At 35.4% G+C, this 25,153-nt stretch overlaps 2 protein-coding genes and 1 long non-coding RNA gene across 14 annotated transcripts in view; all 3 read right to left on the minus strand.

Annotated features, from left to right (window-relative positions):
• The window catches only part of LOC119069239 (protein held out wings), a 77,262-nt gene extending 76,164 nt beyond the window's left edge, over window positions 1-1,098 (minus strand). For 4 of the 11 annotated variants that reach the window (XM_037173289.1, XM_037173293.1, XM_037173292.1 and 1 more), the window contains exon 1: window positions 252-1,069. In XM_037173289.1, coding sequence (XP_037029184.1) covers window positions 252-387 — 136 coding nt within the window. In that variant the 5' untranslated portion in view covers window positions 388-1,069. Of the gene's footprint in view, window positions 1-251 lie in introns of all 11 variants that reach the window. The other 7 variants (XM_037173284.1, XM_037173282.1, XM_037173286.1 and 4 more) reach the window with 5 other exon arrangements.
• LOC119069306 overlaps window positions 1-25,153 on the minus strand; it is a 481,283-nt gene that overhangs the window by 107,060 nt on the left and 349,070 nt on the right. The window lies entirely within an intron of this gene.
• On the minus strand, window positions 7,375-24,937 carry LOC119069249 (failed axon connections homolog). 2 transcript variants are annotated; one of them, XM_037173301.1, is made up of 7 exons: window positions 24,933-24,937; window positions 8,481-8,636; window positions 8,283-8,415; window positions 8,125-8,228; window positions 7,978-8,067; window positions 7,579-7,922; window positions 7,375-7,513 (listed from the first exon to the last, which is right to left on the minus strand). In XM_037173301.1, exons 2-7 carry the CDS (start codon window positions 8,627-8,629, stop codon window positions 7,431-7,433), a joined length of 903 nt encoding a protein of 300 aa, XP_037029196.1. In that variant the 5' UTR covers window positions 8,630-8,636; window positions 24,933-24,937; the 3' UTR covers window positions 7,375-7,430. The 2 variants fall into 2 exon arrangements, with proteins under 2 accessions (XP_037029196.1, XP_037029197.1); XM_037173302.1 differs by lacking the exon at window positions 24,933-24,937 and having other exon boundaries at window positions 8,531-8,747.

Here is a 25,153-nt window from a genome sequence, read left to right on the forward strand (position 1 = left end):
TTCACATTTTATGCTCAACACATTCTCGGCTGTTAAAATACACCACATGACGTTGAGATAGTAAATGAACTCGAATGGAAATGAGTACACAAAACTCTGACTGTAATGATCTAAACAAAAATTGAAATTTTTCGATTTTTTTGTTTGAACATTCGGTTTGGATTTTTATTTTAGATTTTAGATTTATTTTGGATCTGGGAAATGTCAGGGTGGGAAAAAAAATATTGAGTAAAATATCGTCAAACGCTTACCTTCGTCTAATAAACGTTCAATGTGATTGAAGACATTCGGAAAAGCAGCTAGCTGCTTTCTGTCTTTAAGTAGCTGAGCCAAATAGTCAGCTATACTCTGTGTAGTTTGCTGATTGTTATTATCACAATTACTCATTTTGAATACAAAATTTTTTATAATCACTTTAGATTCTTCACAATGGACTGTTGCTTTGTTTATAGTTATTCCTTTTTCTGTATTATATATATTGGCAATTTTATTCTAATAAATTTAATTTTTTAGTTTTTCTTTTCTTTCCTTTTTTTATTTACTTTTAATTCGTCATCAAAACGCACACATTAATAAAACAAAAATGATATTATATGTACGTGAGTCGTTTTACTTGATATTCTTGATCGCCAGTCGCGTTGAATTTTTTTCTCCTGAATAATAAGAAAAAGAAAAATCAAAAAAAAAAAAATTGGTTACACTTGCAGCTCAACAGAATTTATTTGTTTCTCTTTTCTAAAATTATAATTGTTTTGTAAGCATTAGAGAGAAAGAAAAAAAACGGAACAGAAAAATGGTCACTTTTGTATTAATTTCTTCTTCTTTTCGAAATGCGTAACACCCAAAATCAATTTTATTATTATTATTATTATTATTATTGTTATCGTCTTTCCATTTAGTTTTATTTATTTACTTTTAAACTCGAAACAGATATAAATTTGATACGAATCGCAGACTGGATTAAAAATCATTCACACGGATGTGTTAATTAATTATTCTTTTCTATTAAAAATGAAATTTTAAAGACAATATTCGACAGCAAAAAAAATGTGTTATTTAGTCGAACAAACCGTACGATTAAAAAGCCAATCAAGAACTAAATTTTAAAGTTTACTGCAATGTTGTACATGGCTTAATGTTTGACTATACAAAATGGCCGCACATTTTTCGATAGATCTGTCTCGCTTTAACACCGGCAATTCATGAGATCTTTATTTCACTATTTTTTTTTTAAGCCGAAAGTGTGTGCGTGCATCGTGCTATAAATATCTTCCAGTCTTCTTTTGTAAATGTTTGTGAACGAAAATTGTTTGTGTGCGCGTGAAAGAGATCTGTGAATGGATTTTTTTCAAAAAGTCATTTTATGTTTCTTTCTTCAGACTCATATGGTTAGTTTGATTAGTATAGAGTTTTTCAATGAAGATGATCGTAACAGAGGTGAAGAAATTTGGAAACCTTCGATGCGTGGGTGATATCGTTAGCCCCTAGTTAGTTCACAATGCGACGAATTCGGTTACAGATGATCGACATTGTCCCTCTATGACCAAAAACAAGCCTTCAGTTGTTTCGATAGAACTTTCAAAAGGAGGTAGGTGTAAAATATAATAACAAGTGTGACATTGTTCCTCATTACTCATTGTATAGTGTACAACACATTGGTCGACGTTATGTTCTATGACGATTTGTTTTGTAACTTGTAATGCAGGTATTAGTGAATTTTTCGATGTATGTTAATTCAATATTCTGTCGTTGAAGACTCTGCGCGGTCCACAAGCATAAATAAGTTCAAATAGAACTATATAGGCAAAAGGTTCGACAGGTCCGTAGTTACAAAGGGGCTATGGAGAGCACAGTTTCCATGAAAATTCATCTTGAATCTCTTCTAATCGGTGAAGAAAAACCATTAAGAGAAACAAAAACACGTCTGGGTGACAACTAGCTTTTGATGATAACGTGGAGATCTTTCATACAAAAAAAAACACTTCCGTGATGATTATCAAAAATTATCATTGCGGTGAATTTTGAGTATGTAAAATCATTATCGTGCCACCGTGCATGTAATAAAATAGCAGTTGGGTAACATCGGGTAACATAGTCATAAGTCCGCTACAAATTCAAATTAAAACTAACAACAACCAGATCGAAGGCATTGTTGTATTTGGTCGACTCGCTTAATTAAGTATGGTTTCCACTCAACAAAACGTACTCCGTAGCCGAGAGAGAGAGAGAGAGAGAGTGTGAGCTGCCAAATAAACAAAACAAAAATTCAAAAAATTCAATTTTTCGTCTCACACGTAGTACTTTTTTGGTAATTTACAAAAAGTACAAGCCTTATCATATGTTCTTATACATATGCGTTGAAATTTATTGATTATCGAAAATTAAAATTCTGAAGCGTGAATTGACGTAACACGTAAAACTAAACAAGTACAAGATTTAGTGTCACTCAAAGCTAAAACCTAGTATATACCTCTGAGCGAAGCGAGCTTTAAGCAGGGCTTTAAGCTTAAGACGAATATATTTTAAATGATCCGCGTCCTTTTTGATAAATTGTGACCACCGCTTTGTGTCAAAAATGTTGGCTTTGAACAACAATGATAAACATTTGTGATTTTTTTTAAATCAATTATTAGCCACACATGAAGGCTTTGATGCCAAATATATCAATGATGGAGAACGAGTTGTACAGAAAAATAACGTGCGCATACAGCTATATTTGGCATCAAAACTTTCATGTGTGACTTTTCAAATATGAGCAGTACACTGCAATAGTCATGAAGAATTTGAGGTATAGTTGCAGGCGTAATTCGTGGCAATGTAGACGAATCATCAGAACACTAGACTCATAGTCAATACATGGTCTGGACCAAGGTAAATATAGTGAGGAGGATGCCATATATAACCCAATCAGATGTGCGTGGCACGAAAGTTTGATACAAACGCCATCTCATCCCTTCGTTGAAAGCAAAAAATGGAATAGAAAGTCGGGCAATCTGTTGTGAGATAGCGAAAATATTTTTGTGAAATACAAGTAAATCGTAGTCAACCATTAAAAAAAAAGATGTCATTGGCATTGAACTTATGTGCTAGGCCGCGCGTCTGAGTGGCATTACCTCCTCACTATATTTACCTTGGTCTGGACAATCTTGGGTTCGAATTCTGCTCGGGGACGTTAAAGCAAAAGGTGTTTTTATTTCAATTTCTAGTTCTACTTTCTGTATAAATTCATTAGATAAACGTTTGTGATGTAACCTACTGTGAGAAAGGTAGTAGTAGTAGTAGGTTACACCATTACAAACATTTATTATTTTCACTCAAACCCATTTTAAGACAAAACGATGGTCGCACAAATTTAGACTACAATTTAACGTTGTGTCGAATCGTCTTAAAAAAGCAAATCACGCCGTAGGCCGCTGAAAATGCAAAATTTGAAGTGTCATCCAAAAATCAAACACAGCGTTGTAATACAAACCGTACTTAAAAAAAGATCCAAATGATACATATCAGGATACCCATGAAATTTCAGGATCCAAAAAATAAGTACAGTTAGTGCATAGCGCCGTTCGTATAAGAGTGATTCACGATATTCTCATATCAGAACCAAGGTTCTGAAAGAAGCAGGTTAAGACAACTCTGACCTGATAACGAAGGCGGCGACACACAAATTGAGTTCAGCGGTTGCGAAGTTTATATGAAATAGGCAACGTAACAAAAACAAAATTCCGAATTCTCCTAAAAAACATTTTCTTCAAGTTGATTTCACACACACACGGTGGGGCTGAAACAAATTTAAATAAAAAGGTCGGATTACCTCAACTTTTTTTCATGAAATGTTAGCATGGATTGAGTGTAGATAATATACATAAAAAATAAAAAAAATCACCGAGCAGTTTTTCAGAAAGTACTTTTCAACTGTTTGTAGACTGTCTCATGCATGTGTGGGACATTTTTTTATTTTTTATGTATATTATCTACACTCAACCCACTCAACCCATGCTAACAAACCATTGGACCATTTGGTTTGCATCCGGGATCCGTTCAGCCGGAGATTCCTTCACTACAACGTCAATGGAATAGGATAGCCATTGCGAGACTGACTGAGAATGCAGATCCGACGGCAAAAGAGTGGATGGAATAACATTAATTCCTTGGTCACGTGGCAGCACTTTAATATGGGACGCAACTTGTACCGACACTTTCGCACCTAGTAATCTACGTTTCAGTACGAAAAAGGCTGGCAAGGCAGCGGAAGACAAAGCGAATAGAAATACAGCTCACTAATCAATCAAGGCTATCTCTTCGTACCATTCGCCGTCGAGACAATGGGTCCGTGGTGTGCGGAAGCCATACGGTTCTTTGATGAGTTGTCGAAGAAAGTCGCGATGAAAACACACAAACCGAGGTCCGGCACGTTTCTACGACAACGGCTGAGCATTCCGATCCAGAGAGGAAATGTGTCGGCAGTCATGGGCACTTTTCGCTCTAATGATAAGGTGGATGAGATTTTTTATATTCTGACGTAGTTGTATGAATGCCAAATATTGTAAGATCCGTTCAAATGCTGACAAAAATAAATAAATATTTGTAACTTAAAAAAAGCTAACATTTCATGAAAAAAAATTGAGGTTTTCCGACCTTTTTATTTAAATTTGGTTCAGCCCCACTGTGCACAATCTGTGCTGAGTGCGTTTATCGTTTTCGGTGTCACCCGTCCTCGTGGGTGTCTTAACCTGTTCTTTCAGAACCCTGATCAGAACGGGTAGAACTTTTTTAATGATTTGACATATATTGACAATGATTTGATTTTTTGTTGCTGTAGAACTTATCTACAAAGTAATTAACTCTTAATAAATTGTTGCTTAGTGAAAGGACTGAGCTGCTAAATCTGTTAATCTTGCTGTCAACTAGATATTATATAAGCAGTCAGCATGAGCATACAATAGGCATGGGACATGTTTTTCATTATCAATGATAATTATCGATAATTAATAAATTTTTCTCATGCGAATGGACATGAGGACGAAAATGACAACTTTGCGCACTGTCGCGTACTATTTGTATTAAATATTAATATTGAGTATAAATCCTAATAGAATTGCATTTGTAATTACTTTTCATTGATTTATTGAATTTCAATAATTGGAATATATATATTTTGATAATTATTCGAATTTTTTTTTGATTAATTTTCGATAGAAAAAATATCTATAATTGATAATTGTCGATAATCAAAGTCATTATAGCCCATCCCTACTATACAACAACAAACGGTATAAACCACGTTTCTCTCGTTTCGGTTTTTCACTAGTCCGATAAGCCGAAATTTTTCGTTGTTTCTCATATTTCTTCAACTTTATTTTTAATTAAGCGTTCATCACACGCTGATATTTATTAACTTGTTTAGAGAATTTTCGAAAAAGAACTTATACGTTTTTATCAGTGAAGATCATTTAAACAATACTGTCGAATTGGACTCAAATTTTGCAATTTAGAAACGACTAATCATCTACTACGACAAAAATAAGCGATGAGCTTTATTTTTCTAGTATTTTGTAAAAAATGTTTGGTGAAATTAATGAGGTAGAAGAGTTCGTATCATACAATGTGATAAGCGCTGGAGGTCAGAAGAACTTTTCTTCTCCTAGCCGGAAGAACCTCCAGATACATGGTCTTTTTATTTCGAATTATGTTTTAGCAAAGTAATTGACAAGTTGGATCTCGTTTTTATAGTTTGTCGCCTCATACTATCAAAAGACGGAGGTCTTACGAAATTTGGGGAAAACCTTGATAGTCTATAGATTCGGAAAAGTAGAATTTTCAGTGATTACTTCAACTGCGGCGCGCGTTTTACATTTGCAAGATCCATATTAGATTAATTTATCGTAATCTTCACTAAAGTCGGAGCATTATAATTTGATCGATTCTACTCATTTAATTCATTTTTAAATAATTGTAGTTTTCGAAGAAATCATTTCGAAAACATTACAGTATAAAAGCTTAGACACGTGCATTTGAACGGATTACCCGCAGGTATACCGCGAGTAAACAGCTCTAATGCGCATGTGTAAGCTTTTATACTGTAATGTTTTCGAAATGATTTCTTGAAAAACTACAATTATTTAAAAATTAATAGAATCGATCAAATTATAATGCTTCGACTTTATATGGAAATTTGAATGCTTACACGCATTGAATTTTGAAAACCGACAAATTTCTCTTTTGTGATTTACTTACTGGCCCTTTGTGAGTTTTACATGCATTTTTATATGGAGACAATAACAACTCAAGTAAAACATAGAAACTGAAAATGTGTGAGTTTTCAAAATTCCGTGCGTGTAGCTAAAATTGTAACCTACATTTGCGTGTCTCGTATTTTATTTTTGATGATATCTGTTCATCAGAATCTTTTTTGAAAAAACGACCGCAAAAAGGAGTACGAATGTGTTACTTTCCAATAAAAGTTAGTATTGAAAAGTCATCAGTTTTACGAAATCTTCAAAATCTCAGTTTTCTCAGAGCTGGTCAAACTGCTTAAGCTAAATCTATTTTCTGTTGAAAGGTAACACATTGTTGGTCGTTATTGCGGTCCTAAGTTTTTGAAAAAGGATTCTGGTGGAAATATAAAATTAAACAAAAACGCTGAAATGTAAATGTACTCTTCAACAAAGCATCGATGCCTCTTAAACAAGTTTTACCCGTTGCTGTAGTTACTTCTTCAATACAAAAATTAAAACCATAGTCTAGCAATTAAAGAAAAAAAAATTGTTGAGCCAAATGTAAAAGGAAATTCTTCACGTCGTAATTTGAACAATTTCCCATTCCCATATTGATTAGTATATTGCTGGTAATTTCTACTGATGGATGTGGTACAGATTTTAGAAATCGCACTGAGAATGTGTACCAAAATGTGTCGTATGCTTGGAAAAAGTAATTGGGGTTTTGTCAATTGTGATGAAACATCAGACCGAATCCATTTACTATTCAAATTACATAATCCTGAATTAATTTGCTATTAATTACCGTTCGCAAGACTTCCTTCTATTTGCTTTCATCTACAAATTTTCTTCGAACGTTAACTTTCCACCGTAATTTAGTTTTTGTCTTATGTAGGATTTGCCCAGAGATGGATGAGTTTCAGTATTTAAACAATTATCGACGATATTTATTCCGAATTAAGGTTGTAAGCTAAACAGATAGAGGAAGTGGTTACCTGGTGTTAAAGTGTAGGAAATTTATTTTAATAGCTGCCTGACTGACTGTGAATAAAGTTTGCTCTCTTTCGTTAATACTCTTTTGCACTATCAATTGTCTTAGTAGGTGTTAGACTGATTACGAAAATGTTTAGTTTTTAATGTAGCGACGGAAGGTTAACAAGAGAAAATCTTCTGAATAAAATTGTTTATTGTCGATGCTGATCAAATCAGTGTTAGTTAATCAGTAGTCAACAAATTATTCCAGTCCGGCCAATAAATACTTTTCATTCTCTCAACGTATTGCACGATGTTCGGGCATTCTAAATTAATAAAACTTTAATTAGTATGCTTCAGCTCTCAACCAAAGTTAACTTTGACCAATTACTTTCAAACATGGCATGAAAGGGAGCACCGGGCGATGAATAAAGTGCTTGGGCTAGTAGACCGAAAACTGCAGCATCATCTTCGCAGGGCTCGTCACCAAGAAGAAATTTCTTATTTCCAAGTATTATCGAGAGTGCTTCACATGAACTATGCATCATTTCCACAATTTCATCGTATGAATGACGACCGATCCCTTGTGCCCATGCCATGGCATTAAATCTAGACACAATCGATCGCCAAGCCAACGGCCGAATTATCCAATTAAAGTTCTTTACCATTAACGGTGAGTACATGTCTCGAAGAACTTTTCGATCGCAATATTTAAATCTCCAAACAACGCCACCCCTTTCATTGTTTATTATTTTCTTACATCCATAAATTAATATTTCATTCATCTTACCAATACAAATGTTCTTCAATCATCATTCGAACTGCTCGACCATAGGCGAGATCTGTGTCACTGTAGTTTCCCAGCCTTACATCAAACTTTCTAAAATTTTGAAATAAATTAAAGAAATTTTTGTGGAGAGGCAATTAAAAATGGGACTTTTTCAATAATTCCACAATAAGCTGTGAGTCTGCAATGTGTTTTCCATTGAAAGTTATCCAGGGCGTCTTACCCTTTGAACCGAACGGAAACTCGTCGTCAAACTATATCAATGCATGTCAATAAAGTGACCGAATTTAAACCAAAAATGTTATTACTTGGTAGGGAATTTTAGCCATTCGAAAGAATGTTTCAAGCTTAAGTGCAAATGGTGAAATCACTGGACATGACTTGCCCCTAGCTGTGGTGTGGAAAATAACAACATCCTTTGGTGATGTACTCCATTTAGCTCTATTTACAAACGCAAGTTTTGTTTGTTAATTAGTCCATCTCGCTTAGAAGCCTTCATATGTTACCGTATTATCTTTTTCGTCTTCGAGACATAGTATCGACTCAATAAACGTACAGTCAAGTACAAAACAATTGATGACAACAGGATTGTATAAAACAAATCGAGTACCACTTCCGGAAAGGTATCACAAATAATTTTATGTAAGCCAGTCATTTCGCTTCTGTTCAATCGACGAAGCTATTACCGTATACTAAACACACTTTATGCAATTTTCTCATTTTTATGTTGTGTCCATTTAATCTAATCTGAACTTGAAATGAGTTTCGATAATAATGCTCGATGGTATACATTATGCCTAATTTTATCAATATACTTTGGGTTTCAAAGACAAGCTTTTGAAATTGTCATACACAATCGACCTCCCTTTCGACACACTCATTAAAAATATAAATTTCTTTTTCAATTTTCGCTGTTTGGTTTCTTCCTTTAAGCTTCAGAATCAACGATTGTGACGGCTAGTGAATATTTTCAATAGAAACCAAATAATGATTTCGAGCTCGTAATATCATAGACACAGTCAAAATCATATTGGTTTTCATTTGATGGTATTATCAGTTAATGTGTGATAATGTTAACACATCATTATCAAAACCAAAGTCAAAGTCGACAAATACGTTTTTTGTCGATCTGCATCTGACGGCATCGAACGTAACAATGTTTTGTGAATGGTACAATAGCCGTCTGTAGTTCGGACGGGGTTAATTAATTGGGCGCGCAAAACATTTGTCTAGTCTGATATTTATACCTCTTCACTAACACATTTAGTCGGAGTCAGACACAGTAACAGGCAGTCAACGAAATGATGATGAAACTGGATGTTTGTCTGTCTGTATCAATTATTTCTGCAGAGTTAGCATTAGATCCTTAATTATTTTATTATCTCTTTCCGACGTATTAAAAACCCATTAGCAACTTTACTTGATTTCAAAATTTGTTGATTATTTCAAATTCAATGTCTCTCCCATCATTAGAAAAAGAGACTATGTTGGCTATGCACTGCGCGCTCATATAAAAAAAAATTGAAGGAGTACAAAGAGAATAAGTAGAAAGAACTCCACACATAGCAATAGTACATTACTGTCTTGCTGGGACATTTTTGGTTGATACGTGTTTGAAGGTTGGATCATTTCATTTCATTTCATTTATTTTCACAATAATAAAACATAACAAGTGACCTGCGTAGCTCCAGTTTGTAAACAATTCTAAGGAGCTACTTCATTACACATTATTATATTCAATAGTTAAAGTAGAAAAATCCTAGTTATCAAGTAATATTTCATTCATTACACAAATTAATACAAAACTAGGGACAGGCATTTAAACATCAAAAGACTGATGGTAGCATGCAAGTTATTCAAAATTTCAATAAAAACAAGGCATCAGAACAGTCGGAGCGTTTGCTGCGACTTAGCCCCGTACGACCCGTAATCCTATTTCGTCCGTAACCATAATACGTCCGTAGCCGTAATACGCCCGGAACCCTAATACGTCTACAACCCTCTAATGCGTCTGTTACCAAAATGCAAGTCAAGTTGGGCATGTGTTCATTTTTAAAATTGCGCATAGCGCAATTACGAAAGCCCGTACAAGGTACCTCTCAAATAAAACCAACAATTTACGACATTATTTTAGAAACCCAAAATTTTTTGCCAACTTTCCATTGGGTATTCAATTACCTCTCAAATAAAACAAAAATTAGCAAAATCGGATAATATTTACTCGATTTATGTGCAAAAAGCACTTACGGCCGAGTAGCGGCCTTAGTTCAAGGACCCAAATTTAAAACTTTTTTTGCCATCATTCTATTCGGCATTCAATTATCTCAGAAATGAAACAAAAACTAGCAAAATCGGATGAGATTTACTCGATTTATGTGCAAAAAATACTTAGGGCCGAGTAGCGGCCTTAGTCCAAGGGCCCAAATTTGAAACATTTTTCGCCACGTTCTTTTCGGTATTCATACTTTCCATAAAAAACTAAATCTGGCAAAATCGGATGAGATTTACTCGATTTATGTGCAAAAAACACTTAGGGCCGAGTAGCGGCCTTAGTCCAAGGGCCCAAATTTGAAACTTTTTTTGCCATCATTCTATTCGGCATTCAATTATCTCTCAAACGAAACAAAAACTAGCAAAATCGGATGAGATTTATTCGATTTGTGTGCAAAAACGACTTAGGGCCGAGTAGCGGCCTTAGTCCAAGGGCCCGAATTTGAAACTTTTTTCCCCACGTTCTTTTCGGTATTCAATTACCTTTCATAAAAAACTAAATCTAGCAAAATCGGATGAGATTTACTCAATTTATGTGCAAAAAACCCTTAGGGCCGAGTAGCGGCCTTAGTCCAAGGACCCAAATGCTTTGCCCTTACCGTCTGCTTCCAATTCAACATGTTACAAACGGCATATTAATCTTATAAGCCCCCAGTACTTCGTACGGGGCTAAAAAGTTGGATTTCGTGCCGAAGGCGAGGGATATATCTCATACATCGAAACAAAAAATTTACCAAGAGGCAGTACGGTATTTTGTTGTCTTGCGGCCAGAAAATACGAAAAACTGTTTTTTTTAGAAGGTAATGAGTCGTTTTCTGGCCGTAAGACAAAAAAAATTTGTGGTCTGTCTATTTTTGGTCAATGATGACAAGGCGAACAAAGATATATTCAAATTAATCAGGTTTTGCTGAAGCTCATTAAAAATGACAACAAAAAAGAGTTGAATTCCATATGTTTTGGGTAACTTTGTCTCCAGGTAATCTACAATGACAGTGCAACAGTTGTATTTCTCGTATGCAACAGTTGTTGCAGTCATTGTATATTGTCTGGTAAGTTCCCCAAACAGGTATAGTATTATTGTTGATTCTACCCGGAAGGGTGCAAATAGTCGTAGTCGTATTGTGCAAAAGGGTTAATGGAATAGAATCAAACGAAACGCGTTAACGTTACATTTTGCATAAGTGTTGGACCAATTGCCTTGATTTTACTTTTTCTAGAAGATTAAATTGAGCAGAATCGAACAAAGCTAGTACGATAATAATGAGATAATGAGATAATAATTCAGCCGGGTGCAAATAGTAACTACGATATTACTGTGTCACTTCTAATTTTAGTATGAAATTATGAAAATTCTAATTTTGATAAATTTTTGGTTTATTTTGTAATAAGAAAATGAAAATAAATAAAATAAATTCGATCTACCAACGCTGTTGACACAATTTTTCAATTCTCATGGCAATATCAATTAAACATTAAACGAAGAATCGCCGATGTTAAACTTAATCTAATTAAGTTACACATAATACCCAATAATACCCAATAAATTTATAAATTTTTTATTTTTCGACACACAGTTTCATTGTAATATAGGTGTCTGCCATAGTTATGATAAATTTCAAAATTATTTACAACCCAGTCTCAATTCAAAACGGAATATAATTAAGTTTCTATAACATGCATAGCTTGCCTAGGTATATTACGTGGGATGATTTTATTATTTAAATAAATATTACACTTCCTGTGATCATACCAAATGGTAATGGTAATGCTAATTAATTAGCATTGGATTGATTTCGATCTTTGTCGTATAATAGTCAAAAGACAATCATTATGTACACACACATTAGATGTGTGTTGCGTACATACATTCAATCACGATAACATCAAAATTATATATTTATGTTTGTCCCATTGCTTCGCAAATTTTATTTATTTATTCATAATAAATTTTACTATCAAATTAACCATTAGCCGTCCATATGTCATGCGTTCGAGATGATGAGCTGAAATATTCAGTAGATAATATCGTGGATATGTTGACAACCCTGTGTACGTAAACGATCTCTACAAATTCATTTAAAAATTCATTTTTCTGGATAGAAATAAATGTTAATGTTGAGATCAACATCCGAGGGGAGTCACAGTTTTTCATTTATTTTTACATTTGCCCTATTAAAAACCGAATACTGTTTATACATAATGTGTACCCTTACGACGGTTTGTAAAGAAAAACTTACTGTAAAAAGTCTGAATCAGAACGCATTTTAATCGGCGAAAATAGAGTTGTAATGTCCCGATTATAGAGTGTAGATGGTGTATAGCAATATTTCCAAACAAAATGCATTTTTTTAGGTGTTTTGTGCTATCGTATAAACTATCGTTAAACTATCGTATAAAACAACGACTAGATCGCTTGATTAATGTCTCGGTGCGTGAATGAATCTCGAACTGAAATTCTCGGCTGAAGCCTCGATGCTTGAATTGAAGCCCACAGATCGTTCGCTTCATCTCGGCTATAATCACACGATTATAGTCCTTGTGTTATAATATACTTTTATCTCCTGCAAGCTGATATTTCATACATTACGCGTTTCTGCATATAAACACAAACACATACATAACCACAGCCTATACGATTGGATAATTCACACATAACCCACCTAGGGTAAATTTACTTTCCATCTACATATTTGCAAAAAAAAAAAAAATCGCCGAACGGCGGAAGCGAACACGGGACCAGCAGCATATCAACCAAACATGCTGACCACTACGCCAACAAATCACATAACGCGATGCAATTGGTGTCGGTAGTGGTTCGTTAATCACTTCTACATCGATCAAATAATCAGAGTAGTCGGAATGATGTGATTTGAACGAAATGTTGAGGTGGATAGTATATATGTGTGAGTAAGTAAATAAAGGATTCTCTGTATGATGTTTTTTTTTGTTGTGAATGCGTTTTAAAACAACATGCTTAATTAATTAGTTTTAAATCCAAATATTTGTGGTTATTTCGCTAATGTATGAAATATCAGCTTGCAGGAGATAAAACATTGTTCTACCTTGGTGTATATTTCTCGAATCACTTCTTATGTACAATTGTATATACACTCGCTGGCGCTCGTTATATACAATTGTACATACGAAGTTATTCTCGAAATATACACCAAGGTAGAAAATGTACTATTACGTGTTACGGCATGTTTCAATTTCATTTACATTGCCTAATCACGTAAAGCATTGTACTTACGAGGTTTCAAGTTGTTATTTGACAAGTGGGGAATACAGCCCTCCCCTACGGGTCGGGCTGTAACACCCCACTTATCAAATACACAACTTGGAACCTCGGAAGTAATATACTATTATATACCCCTCGACTGTAAAGTGTACTTTACAGTAATGCTAGCAAACTTGCAGTCACTCCTTATATAAGCATTCGTAGACCTGTCGTCGGCATACGATACGGTATGGAAGGATGGACTGTTATTGAAATTTTTCGATGTTGTAAAATGCTCTGTACTCACACAACTACTGCAGAACATATTGTCAAACAGACAAATCAAAGTATTTATGAATGAAAACTGCAGCAAGACTAAATTCTTGAACAACGGCCTACCACAGGGCTCTGTACTGGCGCCGCTTCTCTTCAATTTGTACATCTACGATATGCCCGAAAGTTCAGCTACGCCGATGACAACGCACAATGCGCTCAACACCGGAACCCAAAGTACATTGAACAAATTCTCAATGTGGACCTGGCAACACTCGAAAAGTACTATGGAGATTGGAGATTGTACCCCAATCCAGATAAAACGGAAATTGGTTACTTCCACTTAAACAACAGAGAAGCGTCGACGCAGCTGACCGACAAATTTTGTGGAAAGACGCTGAAATTCAACTCCAATCCAAAGTACCTTGGCTATACCATGGACAGAACCCAAAGACATAAACCACATCTGGAAAAAACGGCACAGAAACTAAAGTCGAGAAACAATATCATCCAAAAGCTGGCAGGCTCAACGTGGGGAGTTCGCACACAAGCAAAGCAGATACGCAAATTAACGCTACTCTACGAATTGTCACCGGAACGATACGTTCAACACCAACGGCATGGTTACCAGTACTGGCAAACATTTCCCCATCGACTATTCGTCGAGTCGAGAAGCCGCTTTACATCGAGAATGGTCTAAAATCCAGGACTTCATTTTTGCACCGATCACCTCAAGATTAAAGTCCAGAAAGCCAATCTGGTGCGAACCATTTTTTAACACAGACGAAAATTATGAATTCGACATTAAGGAAAAGTGGCGAGAAGCTTGGCGTGCGAGAAATCTTCGCAACGAACACCTGATCACTGACCCGACAGAAAAGATCAATGGTTTTGACGCAGATCGGAAAACCTGGTGTCGATTAAACAGGTTTAGGACTGGTCACGGCCGTTGCGCCGATTTGCTTTACAAGTGAAATGTGATCACATCACCGAACTGCGACTGCAGCTCAGACGTACAAACGACCAATCATATTGTTGACGTCTGCCCAGCAAGAAAGTTCACTGGTGGCCTAGTCGAATTACACGAACTGACGCCTAACGCTATTCAATGGCTCAATCAATTGGATGTTCAAGTGTGACGATAGTATGCTTTCCCGACGTTGATTTTCTTTTTTTGTTGCTTTGTTGAAATTTTTCTTTTCATTTTAACTTTTCTTGAACTTTTTTATTTTAATATTTGCGATGTGATAATCTAATCAGCTGTTTATATGGCCATACGAAATAATAATAATAATATAAGCCTATTTATTCTACTACGAATGGGAAGTGGCAACTTCGTTCTTGATGTCGCAAACTAGGCTCCCGAGTTCGACTATATTTGGCTCTGGCCTGGACACTATTTATCATTTTACGGTCTGTTATTCGATATTTTACGGTTCGCTATTCCAATTGACTTACCCCTCAGAAACAACAAAAAATTCTCATTGCTTGCATAGCAATTTGATGCTAAGTATATTATGTTGCTACAACAGACCGGCAACATATCACTATTTTGTCTCAGGCAATGATTTTTCAAATGCAGACACACCTTGTTATAATAATATGTAAGTACTTTGATTATGTAAACAAATTTATGGGATTATTCATTCAGCATAAATTGTTTGATCTTCAAATGATCAATTTTTAAAGTGATTCGAATGATTTGCATGCAATGTTGTTTCTCAAGAGTAAAGAAAATAATAAAATTCATAAATCATAACTCAAACAAACAACAAAATTCTGTGTTTTGATTACATGCAGTAATTTATTGATTAATTGTATATTGTTGGTACGGTTAGTCTTCATGGTTAAATAGAGATGATACCAGAATTCGAGGATCATCAATATATGTTCAATTCGCTCTTTAGAATATGAATGTAATAAAGCGTGAATCATGCTGTACACTTTAAAAGCGGTTGAGTTTTCGAATCGCGTTTTATTCGCCCTTTTATACAATTTCAAATCATCGCTGTATCTGAAGTTATATGCATGCAATTGATCGATAAAAATCATTATTTACCCATCTTAGCATTCAGTGATTCACTCGTAACGGCGCCGTTTCTGGGTTTCGTCTGCTCTTTTTTAGCCCCGTACGAAGTACAAAGGGGCTTATAGGATTACGATGCCGTGTGTAATTGATGGAATTCGAAGCAGACGGTAAGGGCAAAGTGTTTGCCTATGTTCATAGATGACGAATCAGCAATAAAAATTTTGTCTGTCCGTCTGTCGGTCTGTCCGTCTGTCACGTCGATATCTTGAGTAAATCAAATCCGATTTCAAAAATTTTTTTTCCCTGAAAGATAGTCGAAAAAGTGAGGCTAAGTTCGAAGATGGGCATATTCGGGTCGGCCCTTCGTGAGTTAGGGCCACCTAAGTGATTTAAGGTCTTTTGGTGATATTTATGGCAAAATAAACGATGGAAATGTAAATGACACGGCAAATGATAGGTATTGTCAATACCAATCCAGGAAAGTTTTTTAAAATCGGGTGAGTGGACCGTGAGTTAGGGCCTTAGAAGTGAAATGCTACTAGGGCCCTATGTGTATTTTACATAGTACTCGAGTAAATTTCATTCGTTTTTCGTAATTTTTGTTTGATTTGGAAGGTAATCGAATGCCGAATAGAATGTTGTTGAAAAAAAATTAAATTTGGGTCCTTGGTAGAGATGTGCGGGCCGACCTATTTTCAAAACCCGACCCAGCCCGGCCCAGACTAATTTTTAATGCCCGAGCCCGACCCGACCCGAGAATTTTGTAGTAAAACCCGGCCCGGCCTGACTCGGCCCGTATATTTTTTATTGAGCGAAAAAACCTAAAATTGGCGCGCCTAACAAGTGGAAATCGTTCGGTTAGCTATCGTTATAAGAATGTAGTCTCACAAATCTATCGAACACTTGAAAGGAAGCTTACTCTCGGACTGTACTACAAATTTTCTTTAAATTTTTCTTCAAGTTTTCACATTTTTGTAAAAGACGAACAAAGTCGGGCCAGCCCGAATCTTTGTTTTTGAAACCCGAACCCGCCCGAGCCCGACTAATTTTTGAAACCCGGACCCAAGCCCGGTCGGGCCGGGCTGGGCCGGGTCGGGTAGGTGAATTTCGGGCGGCCCGCACATCTCTAGTCCTTGGACTAAGGCCACTACTAGGGCCCTATGTGTATTTTACATATAACTCGAGCAAATTTCATCCGTTTTTCGTAATTTTTGTTTCATTTGGGAGGTAATCAAAGGCCGAATAGAATGTAGTTGAAAAAAATTTTAAATTTGGGTCCTCGGACTGAGGCCGATACTAGGCCCTTCAAAAAAATAAAATTTTAGGGCGATTTGAAATTTTTGTTTCATTTGAAAGGAACGTCGTACGGGGCTTCGTAATTGCGCTATGCGCAATTTGTAAGACATACATATTACATAATAATTTTACTTTAACTACATTAACCGGCGCAATAGGCTTACGGTCAAAGTAGGGTGACAGACGCACTAGGGTCACGTACACAATAGATATACGGGTTTGTACGGGGCTCAGTCGCAGCAAACGCTCCGACTGTTCTGATGGCTCGTTTTTTGTCTAGATTCATTATTTTAGGTATAACAGTTCATTTTGAAAGAAAAACAAATTGAAAGCTCATTTTCACTTGAACGTCGATATTTGGTTCTAATGGTTAGAATTTAATAAGAAAAATATTTGAATGCTTTGGCTCATGTCCTATTGCCTTATACGACCTTAAATTTATGCCTTATATTCGATAACAGGACTTTTGAGAAACGATTGGTCATTTGCGAGGAAATTAATGATTAATGATTAATTAATGAAGCCTGCGGCCTCGTGTCATAATTACACACCTAGAGCCTAATAAAGTACTTCGCACTCGATGTCATAAATAACTATTCTACAACCGGGTGATACACGTTATTTTTAAGGCACTCGATTGTCTCTCGAGGGCGCAGGACTACAAAATCATTTCTAACCAACATGTTATACAATATTTTTCTCAATAAGCACAAGTACGAAAGTTTTAATTTTCGTCACTGAGGTGAGAAAATATCTTCGAGAAAAGCAACACAAATTATCAAAGAGAAGATTCTTATTAATTCTCCATAGCTGCTGTAATAAATTTACTACAAAAATTAGGTTCAAAGTAAGTAGCTTTCCAATAGATGTAACTCTGTCTTTAAATTTAAAATTGAAATTTTTAATTTTGAAGTTTGTCTTTGCTTCATTCGTCTTTGCATGCAATGAATAGCTTCTATAGTCTGTCAGACTTATTAGTGAGTCTGACTCAGACGCTGGTTTGGGAGAATGACCAATCTTTGTTAATGTGTAGCCGCGCATCTGCGAATTATATTAACCAATTTTATACACATCGAAGCTCTGAGTTCATTTACAATATCAAACAAATGACCATAAAAATGGTAGGCGGCTAAAATGTAATAAAACCCATTTTCAGAGAGCCGAAATGTATTGCTTAAAATTGACAAATAAGGTCCTACAAGTGGAGGAGTTTTAAGTATAGCGAACCATTTAAGAGACTTTCTGTGTTTCATTGAGCGTATAAAATTTGTTATATTCGTTTGCATTTGGTAATGTCGAAAATAATTTTTGGCCATAAATTAGCAAGTTGTATTAAAGTTTTGATCTTTTATTTTCGATTTCTCTGATTGGCTATTGGACGTGCCGTGCAGCTTCTTAAATTGTGCAAATATTTTGAATTTGTTTATGGATAATGGATTTGTTTTCCCTTAAATGAAAGCCTGTCTGTACATTATGAACCGCCGTTTCAGTTATTATTACAGCAATGAGTACACTTAGAAGGTCATTGCTTTGTAATTGCATTCAGGAAAGGATATTCAACTTTAAAACCACTTGAAAAATGATCCCTGTCACTTTTTAAAGTGGTAAATTAATTTCCTGAGATAATACGGATAATACTATCGTAGCAAATGGTCAATTCTTTATTAGTCAAGTGACATTCTGTTTACAAGTCCTTTTTCTTCCTCTATAGTAGAATCATTATAAGATTTACAACTTGTACAATGTACATACACCTTCACAGACTGAAAGCAAATCAGCAGTTTAACTATCGGATCTATTCCTTCACTTCAACTATTTTTTAGCCGCACTTCAGGTTAGGTCGGGTTAAGTCAAATGAATGATTTGTTCTTACACCTTCATACATGCGTTCATACATACAAGATAGATGATATTTAAACTTGTGAGTAAATTACTTCGCGAGTTTAAATTCCTGTTCTATATGTTCCTCATGGAGGGATTCTAACTCTCCGAGTTCTATCTACGAGGAATCATAAGTTTCTCCTAGCGTCAAATCTCGATGGGTCGTCTATTTCGAGGAAATTCTTGTTGTGGAAATTGTTGCGATGGAAACGGTGAACATCTTGTTCTTTGTTCAATATACTGTTGACCAGAGAAAAATTTAAAATTTCTATCACAACTTGTTATTATTGCAATGGTTCTCCTAGCATCACATAAAGCTCATTTTCGCAACAAGTGACGAAAAGTAGGACCTTCCGTTGCCTTTATTGCGAAAAACGTTGTATACAGCTCGATGATAAATGATTTTTTAGGCACACGATGTGTATTGTCACACTCGACAATCTACACATCTAGTGCCTAAAAAAGCGTTTGTCACTCGGTTGTATAAATAACTATTCCATAAGTAGTGTATTTTCGTGAGGAACATAGTAACTTACTGTCTTGCTGTTAGTTTTCTCTCCTCTTTAAAATATCAAGTTCGTAAAATGTAGTTGCAGCCCAGACGTTGAAAATGTAAGTTTTTGTCTTCAGCTTGAACTACAAAGCTCTTCAAATGAACAAGCTTTCCATCAAGCTTTGATCAAGAACGTAATATTACACACAGCTACAACCAAATTTATGCTCGGTTAGTTTCTTCGTCCGAACATAAATCCCACGAATTCGACAAGGCGGGCGATGGGTGGAAGGTTTATATTTGACAAGCAATAACATCAGATAAAAGTTAAAGGCTAAGGAGAATGAGTTTTATCCGCCTCAATTACAAATAGACATTATTCATTGTGCAATAACGTGAAACATTGTCACCTAAGCTTACTTATTTATAGCCTGAATATTTTAATTTATTATTAATTGATCATAAAATAATTGACATTTATGTTATACCTCCTATGAAGAGAAAACAAACACAGCGATATTTATATTGCATGCATATTGGAAACAAAAATAAAAACCGAAACAATTATCCAATCAATTAAAAATCAAACCCATTCACCATTTCAACCTTACACACAAAATTTGAACAATAAATTAAACCTCCTTAAACACTGTACTTCTTGGTAGTAACCGATTTTTCTATGCAACTTAGGTGATCGTATATTATTAATCCATAAAACACAAAATGAATTTGATTGACATCCATCCACTGAACCAGCCATAAATTTGATATTATACATTTAATCTCTTGTCGTACACATTTATGTATATATGAGATGTTGTTAAGTTTAAATGGTTAAGTTTACGCAGCATTCATGCAATATTATTCTACGGTATGATCTCTTGTGGCAAATTGAAGACATATATTTTAAACAATTTGTTGTAAATTTATTTACACAATGAATTGCAAGTATTGATTGATGTATCGAACATCGAAATGTATGGACTGACATTTTATGGCATTTTCATATCAATAGCAATTATAGCAAGGAGATGTTTTATTGCTATGTAATCAGCAGCAATGTTTTGTTTGAAAATGAAAATGATTTTTTTTTTCTCGTTGATGTTACATGAGGAAAATAAATGTGTTCACGATTAAAAGCGAAGGATAAATGTTCGACGGATAAATGTTAAGGTTCTTTCGGATGAAAGAACTTGATTAAGAGAAACAGCAATCAAACAACACTTAGTTTGAGCAACAATCCTGATCGTCAAAGGGATTCTTGAAATTAAATGATGAACGATAAGTTACCAGAGCCGGGTTAGCATTTCCAGCGCCCTGGGCCGTAAGATTACAGCGCCGCTCAAAAATGTGAAAAAGGAAATTTATCAATTTTCTTAGAAAAAAAATGAAATTGAATTTTAAGACGAGCCGTCAGAACAGTCGGAGCGTTCGCTGCGACTGAGCCCCGTACGAACCCGTACATCTATTGCGTACGCGACCCTAGTTCGTTGGTCGCCCTTCTCTTACCCTAAACCTACTAACCTAAAATTCTTATGAAATGTGCACGTCTTAAAAATTGCGCATAGCGCAATTACGAAGCCCCGTACGACGTTCCTTTCAACTATAACCCAAACTTAAAAATTTTTGCAACAATTTATATTAACCTATTAACCTATAAATAAACATTTTACTAATAAATATGCTAGTATATAGCTCAAAAGAACTATCTACACCGTTATATAGCTCAATGTAGTTGTATATATTTATAAATAGATATCCATATTTGGGATGCTTGAAACACCCCACACACATAACCAATCACTTCCCACTGATCAGTAACTTTGTAAGTATCATTTTCACCGATTTCTATTGTTTTTACAAAAATCCAATATGGCAGCCGACGGCCATTTTGTTAGGAGGTGGAAATTAGTACAGCTGCTTTACATTCAATAATACCTTTCAAACAAAAAAAAATCATGAAATTCGGTCAAAGTTTACTCTATATATTAACAAAAAACACCACGTTCACTGTACGGCCGAGTAGCCACATATAAGCTCACTCCAAGAGACCTAGCTCACGCTTCTGTAAACCGAATTCCATGAACTTTTTTCTCCCTGATTGGTACGGTCAATACCTATCTAATAAAGCAAAATCCATCGAAATCCGTTCAAATTTGGCCAACCTACAAGCAAAAACGGCTTGCCACCCTGTACCTAGTTCACTCCAAGGGGTCTAACTAACGAGTCGATCATCTGATTTCCATAAACTTTTTTTTTGTCGATCGGTATTGTAAATACCTTTTATTTGACGTATCACTTACATGTTTAGCCTTTGAATGGCCGCAGATATCTTCGGAAAACGTTAAATCAGTTATGGGGCCCCAGCTCGGGAGGGGTCGACCCAAAATTGCCCATCTTCGAACTTAGCCTCACTATTTCGACTATATTTCAGGGAAAAAATATAGAAAAATATAAAATATATAAAATTTTTGAAATCGGACGGACGGACAGACAAAATTTTTTTGTGGATTCGTTATCTATGAACATAGGCAAACACTTTGCCCTTACCGTCTGCTTCGAATTCCATCAATTACACACGGCATCGTAATCCTTTTAGCCCCTTGTACTTCGTACGGTTGTCTGTGGCGTGGGGTAATCTGGCACAATGTGCTAAAACAACGCATTTTTCAACTACGTAAAAGGTGAACTCGCACATGATTTTTCGATACCAAAATTTTGTAAAAGGAGTCATAAAGTCGATGACATGGCTAAAAAGCATTTGCAGTAATAAACTTGCGTGCGCGAGTTCACCTTTTACGTAGTTTAAACGTGCGTTCTTTTGACACCATGTGCCAGATTCTCCGATGCCATTCATGTTTGCTTGTGAATTTTAATTTTAAGCGACCAATAAATTCCTACCTGGACTTAACTTAATTTACTTTACTTAATATGAGGCGCGGTAGAGTAAGTTCAAAATACTAGTGAATAAAATTGCTAGACCTGTTTTTTACTTCATTTTGATCTAAGTATTTGTAACATAATAATACGCAGTCTTTTACTTCTCATTAGTTTTAAACCACTTTCTGCTATATATGAGATCACATTAGCCAGAACTGATCATTTTTTACTAGCCGCCGTCTATAATAGTACAATGTTAAACATTTGGACACAGGTGCATAATACTTATCACATGGTGAGGGCGTCGAAAATAGTGCTTGAAATATAACAAGCCGTACGACCCGTAAGCCTATTACGTACTTGACACTAGTACGTCCGTAGCCCTAATTCGTCCGTGATCCTAATTTTTCCGAAGCCCTAATACGTCCGTAACCTTAATACAGCTATAACCCGTATATGCCCGTTACCATAATGCTTCCCACCTAGCCCAAGTGCGGCACGTGCAATTTTAATGAAAGTATTCATATTCATATTAAAAAATGCACATAGCGCAATTACGAAAGCCCGTACGAAGTACCTCTCAAATAAAACAAAAATTTACGAAGTAATTTTAGGAACCCAAATTCTAAACTTTTTTTATCACCATGTCCATATGCATGATATATGTCATATGCATATGCCTGAAACACCCCGCACACATAACCAATTACTTATCTGTTAACAGAAACTCTCTATGTACCATTTTTGCCAAGATACATCACTTTTACTAAAATCCAATATGGCCGCCGCCGCCGGTAGCAATTTTGTTAGGAGACCGGAAGTAGGTGTGACGATTTACATTCGTTAATACCTTTCAAACAAAAACACATTCATGAAATTCGGTCAAAATTTACTCGAAATATTGACAAAATACACCACGTTGACTGTACTGCCGAGTAGCCGGATATCAGCTCACTCCAAGAAACCTAGCTCACGATCCGGTGAACCAAATGTCATGTTTTTTTTTCCCTGATTGGTACGGTCAATACCTATCTAATAAAGCAAAAACAGTCGAGATCCGTTCAAAGTTGGCCGACCTACAAGCAAAAACTGCTTCGCGCCCTGTACGTGGTTCACATCAAGGGCGCTAACTCACGAGTCGGTCATCCAATTTCCATAAACTTTTTTTTTGTCGATTGGTATTGTAATACCTTTCATTTGACATATCACTTACAAGTGTAGCGTTTAAAATGCCGTAGATATCTTCGAAAAACCCTAAAACACCTTTTAGGCCCCAGCTCAGTAGTGGTTGACCCGAATATGCCCATTTTCATATGGGGTCTTGCCATTGTCATTACATATCAGGGAAAAAAAAAGAATTTTTGAAATCGGTTGAGTTTTACTCAAGTTATCGTGTACACAGAGAGACAGACATTTTTTTATTGTGGATTCGTCATCTATAATCATAGACAAATGCTTTGCCCTTACCGTCTGCTTCGAATTCCACATGTTACAAACGGCATGGTGTTCTTATAAGCCCCCAGTTCTTCGTACTGGGCTAAAAAGTACGGTTTTCTACGTATGAAGCATGTAAAATAAAATTTTAGGCTTCAAATTTTCGACTGGGACAAACTCTTCAAAAAAAAAAACTTAAATTCCATGTTTCTCGTGATACTTCTAGAGCTTGAAGCGGAATTCTATTCATGAAATAAAGATTCTTTGAAATCAGCCAAGAAAAGCTGGTGAAACAAGAAGGACAGCTTTAGACAAGCTTTTGGCGGATTTTGCTAGTGAATTGTAAATACATTGGGAGTGTTAGTAACGTTCGCAATAGAATCAAAATTTGTTAGAGCTAAGATTCTAAGTCACACTTACATAAATTGCATATCGTGCGCTAAACGATTAGAATACAAATTGGTTCTGTGCATATGTGGGCTGCCTACTGTGTTCCTCAATGAATCCAATTTATTCGAGGCCATATCGGAGAAAACAGCATGTCATCCATCATAAAACTTCGTTTAATTAGAAGAACAAGGACCATCATGGCATGTAGACTTAACAATGTATAAATTTTGTCTTACGCGCAACATTTTTTCTGTTAAATTTCATTTACAAATCCAGTTCATTGCTAAAGACGTAATACCAGTTCTAATAAGCTTTTGTGTACCCATCTACACCAATGTAATTAATTAGAATTTAATTTCAATAATCATTACGTCTATCATAATGAATGCTGCAATTTATAATTTAATCTCCGGCACGGGCCTACACCTTTTCGATTTTATTTATTTCAGAAATATAATTCTTACATATTCGCAAACGGCCGAGTATTCATATTATTAACAAGTTTCATCAATAAACAAGTAAGCAAAATCGAGAAAAAAAAAACAAAATCAAAAACTACTCACTCTCGTTATATTCGTGATATTCTCTATGTGATGAAGATGAAATGTATTTTATGAATGAATTTTATTTCTTTATTAGCTATAATCCGAATTGCTATTAAACATTTGAGACGTGTGGTGTGTTTTACTGACGAGAAGATGGTTATCTTCCATTGATGTTGCATTGAAACAAAGTCCTCTAATTGGACGAGTTTACGTGAAAACATTTTACGTTCGATCCGTTCGCAATTTTACTTTAAGCTTTTTAATTGCCCTTGAACTTGACATTAATTTCGCGTAGTTCGACACTTTGTTCGGTTGGAAAAAAAATTAATACAAGTAACAAATCGTTAAATGATGAAAAGAACAAGACTGAAACTAGTCTTTACCTTTTTTAAAATTGCATAAGTCTGTTCAAGAGAAATCCACCCACTTGACAATATTATACACAAATATAAAAAAAAACACAACAATCA

The sequence above is a fragment of the Bradysia coprophila genome (genome assembly GCF_014529535.1).
Source record: "Bradysia coprophila strain Holo2 chromosome X unlocalized genomic scaffold, BU_Bcop_v1 contig_26, whole genome shotgun sequence".
Taxonomy (NCBI): Eukaryota; Metazoa; Arthropoda; class Insecta; order Diptera; family Sciaridae; genus Bradysia; species Bradysia coprophila.

Excerpts from the sequence above, each read along its gene's own strand:
- LOC119069249 (XM_037173301.1), bottom strand. The coding sequence starts at position 8,629 with ATGACTGGCTTACATAAAATTATTTGTGATACCTTTCCGGAAGTGGTA. Across the intron at positions 8,229-8,282 it reads TGGCTAAAATTCCCTACCAA|TTTGACGACGAGTTTCCGTT; the intron begins GTAATAACATTT and ends GCATTGATATAG. Across the intron at positions 7,923-7,977 it reads ATTGAAGAACATTTGTATTG|GGGTGGCGTTGTTTGGAGAT; the intron begins GTAAGATGAATG and ends AAACAATGAAAG.